The sequence below is a fragment of the Castanea sativa genome, chromosome 3 (assembly GCF_040712315.1).
Source record: "Castanea sativa cultivar Marrone di Chiusa Pesio chromosome 3, ASM4071231v1".
NCBI classification, from domain to species: Eukaryota; Viridiplantae; Streptophyta; class Magnoliopsida; order Fagales; family Fagaceae; genus Castanea; species Castanea sativa.
Window position 1 is genome coordinate 50,939,101 of NC_134015.1, and position 11,869 is coordinate 50,950,969.

An 11,869-nucleotide genomic window follows, 5' to 3' on the forward strand; every position below is an offset into this window, starting at 1 on the left:
TATAACTCTAACACTAGGTATAATTTGAATTCATATATATGTATAATTGTGATTATTTTTAAATGTATTTTTTGTGCTTATGCATAGGATTATACACTAGTAATAATGAGGATACAATATTAGTTGAGTTTGCTACCATTTAACCTTGTGTGTCACGTCAACATATTAATAAAAATGATTGTTTGAAGGTTGTTAACTATTGATTCCTGTTGATGTCGTAGGTTCATAGCCATTATATATTCACATTCATTTGGCATTAAAATGAGTAAGTCATTGAGAGGCTTGTAGTTCAATTGGTTGGCACCTCGTAGTATGTCTATGACATCCAAGGTTTAAAACTTTCCTCCCTTACCATACGTATTAAATTATTAAAATAAAAAATAAAAACAAGTTAAGTCTTTAGACCTAATGTGACTCTGAGGGGTTGTGGGTTCAAGGTTTTACTAGGCACATTGGCACTACCTTTGTTCTCATGGCAAAGCTATGGGCTTTGTGGAATCTAGTTGTGTTTGGCCCGTTTTGTAGTCCATTGTGAATTCTGTGCGCAAGATATAGAAAAAAAAAACGTTATTTTGGTGATTAGGATTGTTTCGGTTGTTTTTTTTAGAGTGAAAACTGTAGCCACACTTTGTATTTTCCCTGATAATAGTAAAATCTCTGCAACTTCGTGGATGTAGGTAAATTGTTGAACCACATAAATACTGTCTTGTGTGTGTAATTATTTTTCTTTAGCGTGTGTTTTCTCTATTTTCTGTTAAGATTGGAAATTTCGTGGTAATTCCCTACATGCTCTTCATGATGGTATTCATATGGCAAAGCATCTTATATCCACAATCTCATTATAAACGTGGACTCTACTGAAGCTATTAAACTCCTCAGCTCCCCATCCAACTCTAATAGGCTAACCCAACCTTTGGTCAATGAATGTAAGGACACTCTCCAAGCTTTCCAGCAGGTCCGTCTCCTTCACTGCTACAGGGAAGCCAACAAAGCAAATGATTCTCTTGCAAAAATTGGGTGTGCTTAGTCAGAGCTCTTTGTTTCTTTTGTAACCCCTCCCTCATCTGTTATGGAAGTCTTAAACTGTGATAACTCTCATGTAGCTACTAGCAACAGCCCTTTTGTACCTGATAGGCCCGTCTTCTAGCGGCTAATTCTAATATATTTCTACTTTTAACCACACAAAAAAAAAAAAAAGCAAATAAAATTTAATAATAAAACAGGGAAGGGTCAAAAAGTGAAAGTAGAAATAGAAGGAATTGGACCAATATAAACCTTTGGTTATCTCTGTAAAAGATATAATGCATAGGGAAAATCTTGTCCATGCATGCATAAGAGGTAAATGAAACCTAATACATATGAATTGGAAGCTAATCTCTCAATAAAAAAAAGAAAAAAAAAAAAGAAGCAAAAACGCTTCCATTAAAAGAGTGAGCTCGATTTGATCCATCTATTAGCCTTGTAACAATTAAAATCTCTAGAAGTCCTCGAAAAGAGACATCTCAGTGAGAATCATGATTTCGAAGAGTCACTGATTAACACCGTGAAATAGAAAATGAAATGGCCGCTTCTTAAGAATGAGACATTATGCCATGCAAAAGATGTGGAATTTTAGAATTTTACTTTTTTTTTTTAAAGTCATAATCAGTGTACAATTTTTATTTTATTGTTAAACTTTTATTGTTTTCTTAAGAGAGATAACAAGTAACTTTATCTTCAAATTTTTTTGAAAAGATTGATGCTTAAACTCCAACCAACAATCTATCCCTTTTTATGAACGGCATGTCATCACACCAAATTTCAACGTTTACACAATTTTATGACTTGAAAAAATAAAATTAATTTTAGAAAAGTTGAGCCAAGAGTCTTATAACTTAATTGACACGTCTCTATATATAAGATATTTGGAGGTTTAGTGGGGAAAGGGTTTGAATTACAAAGTTAGTACATATTGTAAATATCTTTCTTTTTTTTTCTTTTTTTTAACTTTAGAAAAGTTGATTTAACCAAAAACACACCCCTTCTCACAAGTCACAACACCTCAATTGCTTAAATATGTTTTGTCAATTTATGTACTAATTACAGGTTAATATATAAGTAAATTAATTGTGAATTTTTTAGTGTGGCAAGAGAGCCCATCTTATGGTATGCTTCTCACAAGCACGTGAGTCCCATGTTCCTAGTATTTTTTATTTATTTATTAGGTCCCTAGCTTTACTCATAAATGAAAGTGGAAAACCTATTGTAACAATGATTCCTTACGTACCTGTACTTCAGAGAAAATAAGCAGCAAAATGGAGTATATTACCAAAAAGAAATCATCGGCATGCAATATTCAACATTGGCAACAACAAAAAAGACTAAAAACTGAAGGAAATGTTAAAAGAATGTCTCAAAACATTGGCTTTGGACTTGAAAAGGTAAAAATAATTAATTTTGTACCTAATTTTTTATATTTTTTATAAAAGTATTGTAAAAAAATTTTTAATACTGTTTATTAATAATGATTCTAAAAATCTATTTAATAATGTTTTTCTAATAAAATTATTTAACTTTTTTTAAAATAAATTTAAATAAAAAAATATTATAAAAATACGTAATATATTATTTAAACATTAAAAACTATTATATACTTACCAAACTCTCTAAGTATTGGTCAAACCAAAAGACATACAGTAAGTAACAGTTAACCCATGATTTCTAACCATACAAAGCAAGAGATCGGGTTCAAACTTCGAAGTCCTTTCAACTTTCCGCACCACGCATAAAGCACGCTGCGTCAAAAAGTCAAGAAAAGAACGCTGCACAGGCACAGCACAACCATGGCGGATAACAACGTCGCCGACGAAGCCATTTCCAGTTACGAAGTTTCCAGGCTCCGATGGCACGTGTTCTTAAGCTTCAGGGGCGAAGACACACGCTACCCCTTCATAGACAAACTCTACACCTCGCTCCACAACAAAGGCATCCGAGCTTTTCGCGACGACGATGGGTTAGGCCGCGGGGACGACATCGCGCCGACTCTACTCGAAGCGATCGAGGAGTCCGCGGCTTCCATCGTCGTCATCTCCCAAAACTACGCGTCGTCGAGGTGGTGCCTCGAGGAGCTTTCGAAGATATGCGAGTGTAACAGGCTTATTCTACCTGTGTTCTACCAAGTTGACCCTTCGGATGTTCGAAAACAAGGAGGACCCTTCTTCGGAAAACACTTCGGGGAGCATGAAGAGAAGGTAATTGAGAAGGAAAAGGTAAAGAAGTGGAGGGAAGCCATGAAAACAGCTGGTGGAAAAGCTGGTTATGTTTTCCAAGACAAAGACAAAGACAGGTACTGTGTTAATATGTATGTATGTATGTATGTATGTTTAATCCTTTTGTTTAAATTGTGCTTAATTGTGTTCTAGAGTTAAAGATTTTAGTAACGTCGAATCGTTTAGTGAAATGTGGCAATTTGCTTTACAATAATAGTAGCTTCTTCAGCATGATATGTCTGTGCACCTTGCAATTCTTTAATCCATCTTTAATTTTTTTGCTTATTTAAATTAGCGAACGTTTTAGCTTTACATTTTCTTAAATCATTTAAGCATCGACTGAAATATATAATATGTGCATCTTCTGCTTTACTGTCTTCTTTCTTTTAATGTTTTTCTATAACAACCTAGTGATAGAACCAAAATTTTGGGGTTAGTTATATATGATCAACAAATTAGTAAAGGTTGGTCACATGTACTTTTTGGCCATTCATTCTATCTAATCCGAAGTCGTTCCCTAGGATACTTTCCTAATTGACATGTCATTTTTATAACATTTATTAATTTTATTTTTAGTCTTTCTCTACCTTTTTTTCACTACCTCAACTTCAATTGATTCGCTCCCTCACTTGTGCATTAATCTTTTTCCTTTGAATGTAACTACATCATCCCAAGTGACTCTCTCTTGTCTCTTCATCAATAGGGGCCACCCCATTTTACTTGATAAATTGTTTAATTGAATTTTAACAGTTTTTTAAAATCTAATTTATATGTGTCGAGTTAATCTTAAAATGAATTAAGTATTATGAGGTGCATAATATTATTAACAGAAACTAGAAACTGGCTATCTCAATATTTCTATCAACAACTCAACTAGGATTGGATGTTATGCATGAAGGGAGATCCGATGCTTCTTTCTCGCATTTACATTTTATGTCATCTAACAGTCTTTGTCCTAACAAATACTACCATGCTCTGTAGAAGCCAGCATTATGTCATCATCAATGGGGTCAGGCCTCACTTAAGGTTTTATATACAAAATCCAAAACATTTATGATAAAGTGATATAATATTCTAGGATAATCCTATACATTTCATTCTTACATATGATTATATTTTTTTGCACATAATATCTGTTTCCCAGCGGTCATCCTTTGGAAGGCCATAGAGTTTGAGGCACTTATATTTATCATCAAAATAGGCACTTGATACTCTTTATCTATGTTTCTCTCTACCATTTGACAGTTGATGTTTTTTGTTATTAGCATCTGCCTTGCTAGTTTGTTTCCTGTAGACTCATTTATGTTTATTGGCAGTGATGACGCACAAGCAAAGTTGATTCAAATTTTAGTCAAAAGGGTGTTGGAAGAACTAGACAGTACTCCAATAAATGTGGCTCCACATACAGTTGGACTTGATTCTCGTATTGAAGAACTGATGAGCAGGTTAGATGTTAGATCCAATGGCGTTCGAGTTTTGGGATTACATGGGGTTGGTGGGGTTGGTAAGACCACACTTGCTAAAGCTCTTTACAATAAAGTTGTTGGTAGCTTTGAGTGCCTTGTTTTCATGAGAAATGATAGAGAAAATTCTGAAACTGATGATGATTTAGTGTACCTTCAAAACAAACTTATCAATCGTCTTTCTCCTAATAAGCCTCCTGTGTATGAGGTTGATTCTGGTATCTCTGCAATCAAAGATGTAGTTCATGAGAAGCAAGTTCTCATTATTTTGGATGATATACACAATGTAAGACAGCTTGAAGTGCTAATTGGGAGAAGAGATTGGTTTTTTGAAGGAAGTAGAATTATTATTACCACTAGAAATAGAGATGCTTTACCTGAGCATCTTGTGGATGGGTTTTATGAGGTCAGAGAGTTGGCCCCCACTGAGGCGCTACAACTTTTTAGCTACCATGCGCTAAGAAGAGAGAAACCCACAGAAAGATTTATGAATCTATCCAAGCAAATGGTCTCTCTTACAGGAGGTCTACCATTGGCCCTGGAAGTATTTGGTTCTTTTTTGTTTGAAAGGTGGAGGATAGAGGAATGGAAAGATGCTCTGCACAAGTTGGAAAGGTTTCGTCCACACAATCTTCAGGATGTATTAAAGATAAGTTATGATGGTTTAGATGTACAAGAACAGCGTATATTCCTTGACATTGCATGTTTATTCATTAAAATGGAAATGAAGAGAGAGGATATACTTGATGCATTGAAAGGTTGTGGTTTTAGGGCTGAGATAGCAGTTACAGTGCTCAGAGCAAGATCACTCATTAAGGTTTTTGAGGACAATTCTTTGTGGATGCACGATCAAATTAGAGATATGGGTAGACAAATTGTTCTAGATGAAAGTCCTGTAGATCCTGGTACACGAAGTAGACTGTGGGATCGTGATGAAATCATGACTGTCTTAAAGGATGAGAAGGTATGGCTGATAGTGAGATACCTCATCTTTTTTTTTTTTTTCCTATTCCTTTATTGTTGAATTGTTAGTTTAAAACTTTTCCAAGCGGCAAGTATAAAAAAGTACTCACATATTTCACTACATGCATCATATTGCTATGTATAATTCTCATGGGGAAAAAGGAATACTAATGTTTGTGCTCCACGAGTTGCTTCATGCACTAGTGTTTCTTCAAATTTCCTTCTCACTCTGAGGTTGAGTTCCAGTAGGTGAAGATTGATGGGAGATTGCAAAGCTTTCAGAGAGATGATAAAAGATGTTCAAGCTAACATCTTTTGTCTATACCATAGACAAGAACAAGAAGGATTAGGATCTTCTAGATTTCTATTGTATTCATAAACCAGAGGGCTTAGGATCTTCTATAATTCTATTGTATTCCACAATGAATTTCTCTAAATCCTAATATTAAATGAACTAAAGGCTAAGATATATCATACCTATAGTTTGATTGACATGAGACCAAACAATTAGTCGATCCCTATTAACCCTTAAATGGCATATTCAACTTCTGGTTTGATATGTTCTCCTCTTTGCTATCCTCCTCACCCTCCTACAATTTAGATGGGTTGGTCTTTTTTGTGTTCCTTTAGTCAGGTCCTCTTCTGTGGAGGGAAAGTTCATTTTTATTCCTCTATTTACTAAACAGAGCAAGAGGGAGAGAGAATAGCTATTTATTTCCGAGCCAAAAAATTGGCAAGAAGAGATGGTTGAATATGCCAGTTCCATATTTTACTGCCATTGAAAAATAAAAATAAAAATATCTGGATCTTACAATTTGGCTTTATTTTAGATCCTTAGAAGTTCTAAGTTCCCAAAAGATGGACACTATTCCTATATCCTTAATTATAATTTTACAGTTTTAACTTTGATAACCATTTGTTATTGTCTCAGATTCACTTGCTTGCATTCAATTTTTTTAACTATTTTCTATATGATTGACAATAGGGAACAAGATGTATAGAAGGAATTGTCCTAGACTTTGAAGGGAAGCTCATTGTTCAGGATCCAAGTGGTGAGAGAATTTCAATGGAAAACCTTCAAAGAAAGCCCAACTTCACCTCTGCATTAACATACGCAAAAGAAAAGTATAAGAAATTTCTTCAGGATAATGCAGAGAAAGAGAGAGAGCCACTACTTTGCACCAAGCCCTTTGAATCAATGGTTAATTTAAGACTTCTTCAAATCAACAATGTGAGATTGGAAGGGAAGTATAAATATCTTCCAGCTGGACTGAAGTGGCTACAATGGAAAGGATGTCCTCTGAAGGCTCTTCCTTCTGATTTTTGTCCTCGGGAACTTGCTGTCCTTGATCTTTCAAGAAGCGGAATTGAAAAAGTATGGGGTTCTTATACTAATAAGGTATGGTCCACAATTTGAATGTGACTGTAATAATAAGATTTTAATGAACTTGGTTGATGTGTTTCTTATTACTGGGAGTTACCTAAACCAACTAGAGTTTTTGTGTGTGTTCTGCTTGTTCTTCCCAACCACCCCTCCCCCACCTTTTTTTTAGCGGTTCTTCATAATTCTCTTTTTTTAACACTAAAATCTCTTGTTTGTCAGGTGGCTGAGAACTTGATGGTTATGAATCTCAGCCGTTGCTACAATCTAGCTGCTATTCCTGATTTATCAGGGAACCATGCCCTGGAAAAGCTTATTCTTGTGGGTTGCAAGAAACTGACTAAGATTCATGAATCACTTGGGAACATGAGTACATTACTTCATTTGAACCTGAGAGAATGTTCTAACCTAATCAAATTTCCAACTGATATCTCTGGGCTGAAAAATCTTGAAATCCTTATTCTCTCTGACTGCTCAAAATTGAAAGAGTTACCAATGAACATAGGAAGCATGAAATCTCTTAAAGAACTTCTTGTTGATAACACTGCTATAGCAGAGCTACCAGAGTCCATTTTCCGCCTTACAAAACTTGAAAAGATTGATCTAAATCATTGCCAACTCTTAAGAAGACTACCCAACTGCATTGGAAAGTTGTCTTCCCTGAAAGAACTCTCTCTTAATAATTCTGCTATGGAAGAAATACCTGATTCGGTTGGATCTTTGTCAAACCTTGAGATATTAAGTTTAATGTGGTGTGGATCACTCACTGCCATTCCTGATTCTGTTGGCAGTCTCATATCATTGACACAACTTCTACTTAATGGTAGTGCAATCAAAGAACTGCCAATTTCTATTGGTTCATTGTCATATTTGAAGGAGTTATCAGTTGGAAACTGTAAGGATCTGAGCAAATTGCCTGATTCAATTGAAGGACTAGCTTCTATGGTTGAACTTCGGTTAGATAGAACGCCAATCACACATCTGCCGGATCAGGTAGGTGCCTTGAAAATGCTAAGGAAGCTTGAGATGAGGAATTGTAAAGATCTTAGATTTTTACCAGAATCAATTGGAAGTATGTTGGCTCTTACTACTTTGAACTTTGTCGGTGCCAATATATCTGAATTGCCGGAATCCATAGGAATGCTGGAAAATCTTATAATATTAAGATTGAATAAGTGTACACAGCTCTGTAAGCTTCCTTTTTCAATAGGAAATTTGAAGTCCTTGCACCATTTGTGGATGGAAGAAACTGCTGTAACAGAATTACCTGAAAGCTTTGGGATGCTTTCAAGTTTAATGATACTAAAAATGGCTAAGAAGCCTTATATTGAGTTATCTGGAAACAGCATGCCTAATTCTACTGAATTTCCTACGTCTTTCTCCAATCTATGCTCACTAATAGAATTGAATGCTCGTGCTTGGAAACTATGTGGGAAGATTCCTGATGATTTTGCAAAGTTATCATCATTGCAAAGTTTAAATCTAGGCTACAATAATTTTTTCAGCCTTCCGTCCAGCTTGACGGGCCTTTTCAATCTTAAAAAGCTTTTATTGCCCTATTGCAAAGAGCTCAAGTCTCTCCCTCCACTTCCCTCAAACTTGGAGGAGGTGAATGTTGCTAACTGTACTGCATTGGAAAGTGTGTCTGATCTTTCCAACTTGGAAAGATTACAGGAGCTGAACCTTGCAAACTGTGAGAAGGTGGTGGATATTCCGGGCCTTGAATGCTTGAAGTCATTGACAAGGTTACACATGTGTGGCTGCAAAGCATGCTCTTCTATGGTTAAAAGCAGACTGTCTAAGGTTCTCTCTCTCTCTCTCTCTCTCTCTCTCTCTCTCTCTCTCTCTCTCTCTCTCTCTCTCTCTCTCTGTGGTTGACACGAACTAGGATTTACACACACCCACCCAAGGGTCTTGAACATACAACCTCACCCTCCACCTTATGCTTACAAACAGAGCTGTTTGAGTGAGAGTTTATTGGCTAAACCTTGTGTTTTTAATAATCCTCTTATAGAATGAATTTATTAATCTACATTTTGGTCCCTCGTTTTGCAATGTAAGCCCTAAAATATTAGGTGGTTGCCAATCTAATCCATTATTCTTTTTCCACTAATGATTGGCAATTAAATGCCACGTGAACCTTTGTTTCAGAGAGAGAGGAGGAGTCAAGTTGGAAGTTCTGGTAGAACTTGCACTTCTTGCTCCTATTCTTTGGAAGTAGTTCTCAAAGCAAAGTGTTTTTTATTTGCTTAATTATATTTAGAATCCCTTATTTTGCCTATTTTCAATTTGATTCGCAAAGTTCAATTTCATCCCTAATCTTGCAAACTGTACGTGTTCATGTGGTAAAACAATAGTTTTGACATTTTACTTATTTTTAAGGTCTAATAAAGAAAAAAGTTTATAAAGATTCTTCAAAATAAGAAAAATATTTATAAAAAAATCACCAAAGAAACATCACTATTGTTGTTGCTTGCCACCCACCATTGTCGACCAAAACCCATATTCTCCCTTGGCCAAAAGATAGTCACACACATAACCAATCAAAAACACCAAATTTATATAGTATTTAAAAGCTGAAGTGTAGCATTTATTATTACCAGAGTCTTATTAACCAACATCAGCAAAGCATTTCAGTCCATTCCATCTAGTGCAGTCCATTCAGTCCATTTTTGTCCGCTCAGTCCATTTTAGTTCATTTGGTCCACTTCATTCATTTCTGTCCTATTCAGTCCACTTTTGGTCCATTTTGTCTACTTCTATGATGCTTTGGGAGTAAAAGTTTGTGTAAAAAACTAAGCTCCTACATTGATAATTATTTTACATTCTCAACGTAATATTAGTAGGTTCTTGATGAAATTACATTTTTTTTATATTACTAAAATCTTGAATTTTTTTTTTCCTAATAGAAGTGATGGATTTACTTATATTTGCTTATTCTTTAGACCATTCAATACATATAGAGGATAAACCGTTTGTAAGGAGGTCTAAAAACAAATTATAACTACTCATTACATTATTTACAAAAAATCTCATCTAATATAAAAATTGAATGTAAAATATATTTGCTTTTTTGAAAAAAAAAGACTTACTAAATTTAAAAACAATTTCAAGTAACAAATATAGATAAATTAATTTTGAAAGTTTAATATATTGCATCTATGCTTTGTTAGAAAATAATCACATCATTTTAAGAAGTGTTTGAGACTAACAGTTGTAAGTTTCATCTACTATTTTCATTTTTCACTTAATAAAATAAAAAAGAGGAATCTTATTTCTTAGCAAAATATATATCTACTTGCAGGTTTGTTTGAGGAACATACGCACTCTTAGCATGCCTGGAAGCAAGATTCCAGATTGGTTTTCTCGAGAGGTGGTTAGATTTTCGGAACGCAAAAACCTTAAGATCAAAGGTGTGATAATATGTGTTGTTGTCTCTCTCGACCTTCAAATACAGGATGACTTAAGAGATCAAGACCCTATAATAGCAGGTATAGAAGCAATTCTTGTCAAAATGAATAAACCTTTGTGCACTATAATGCTGGAATTAAAAGGAGTTCCAACGACGCATGAAGACCATCTGTACTTATGTCGATTTCCAGATCATCATCCAATAGTTTCTAAGTTGAAATATGGTTATGAGATAAGTATTATAGAGCATGATCCACCGATCATTAAAGGGCTTAAGTTGAAAAAGTATGGAATTCATTTGGTTTATGAAGATGATGATGATTATGATGGAGATGAAGAATCATTAGACGAAAGCCAACTATCCATTTCAGAAAAGCTAAGTAAGTTTTTCAGCTCTCTGTAAGAGGAAGAGAACGCCTCTCAATCTGATTGTGAAGTCGAAAGCCAAGTGCAAGAGATTGAGGAAGAAGAAGAAAGAGAAAGATCTGAGCCTGTTTGGTGGGACTTTCTGCGGCCTTTGCAAGGTGCTTTGGCCCATAAAAAAGATAAGCTACCTGCAATCCATTTCAAAAGCAACTTGGAGTTTTTAGGCAACTTTTAATGAAGCTGGTAGCTACTTCATAGTTCATACTCTATATTTTCTTTTTCTTACCTCACTGTTTTTTTTTCCCCCCTATATTGTTCTTTCTATTTCAAACCTTGACTTCTTTTTAGATGATCCAAAGGCTGAAAGATTTGGGTTGACTCATCTGCTACTAGTGCTCAGGCCAACATTACCTTTAGGGTAAAAAGCAGCTTGGATTCAAGCATTTTCACCTCCGAGCACGCATACTTTTTTATTGTGTATTTCAGGCAAGGGACTTGGTCTCCACACAATGTATAATTCAGGTCATTTACACACAAATGATTTGAATACCAAGGTTATACACACTACTTTCCCTGTCAAGATGGGTTTGAGATAAACTAATTACTGCCAAAGAATTTGAGAAAGGCTACTGTTGTATCTATTTCCTTGTGTGTGTGTGTAAAATAAAACAAAAACAACGTACAAACTACAATGTGCAAGGTGTAAAGGAAAGTTGAAGTGATTATGAGAGCATGTGCATTGGTTGAAAGTGGAAAACCGAATTATTTGGAAGTGTAAAATAAAACAAAAACAACGTACAAACTACAATGTGCAAGGTGTAAAGGAAAGTTGAAGTGATTATGAGAGCATGTGCATTGGTTGAAAGTGGAAAACCGAATTTTTTTTCCAAATAAGATTAAATATCAAAAAATTTAGCTAGTTGTCACGTTTCAAAACAATGATGGAAAATAGCATCTCGAGTGTCTAAAACTCGAGTTTCAAGATAAAACTTGAGTTTTTAAGTCTCGATTTGTAAGCGATGAGAGCTGATGTGGAC

At 35.0% G+C, this 11,869-nt stretch overlaps 1 protein-coding gene across 1 annotated transcript; it reads left to right on the forward strand.

The window, feature by feature from the left end:
• The first annotated feature begins 2,753 nt into the window (after positions 1-2,753).
• LOC142628308 (uncharacterized) lies at positions 2,754-11,515 on the forward strand. The gene is made up of 5 exons (XM_075802409.1): positions 2,754-3,325; positions 4,565-5,675; positions 6,660-7,073; positions 7,278-8,858; positions 10,360-11,515. Exons 1-5 carry the CDS (start codon positions 2,823-2,825, stop codon positions 10,867-10,869), a joined length of 4,119 nt encoding a protein of 1,372 aa, XP_075658524.1. The 5' UTR covers positions 2,754-2,822; the 3' UTR covers positions 10,870-11,515.
• Positions 11,516-11,869: the final 354 nt, after the last annotated feature.

Coding starts and splice junctions, on each gene's coding strand:
- LOC142628308 (XM_075802409.1), top strand. CDS start 2,823: ATGGCGGATAACAACGTCGCCGACGAAGCCATTTCCAGTTACGAAGTT. Junction 5,676..6,659: donor CTGTCTTAAAGGATGAGAAG/GTATGGCTGATA, acceptor GATTGACAATAG/GGAACAAGATGTATAGAAGG. Junction 7,074..7,277: donor GGGGTTCTTATACTAATAAG/GTATGGTCCACA, acceptor CTTGTTTGTCAG/GTGGCTGAGAACTTGATGGT.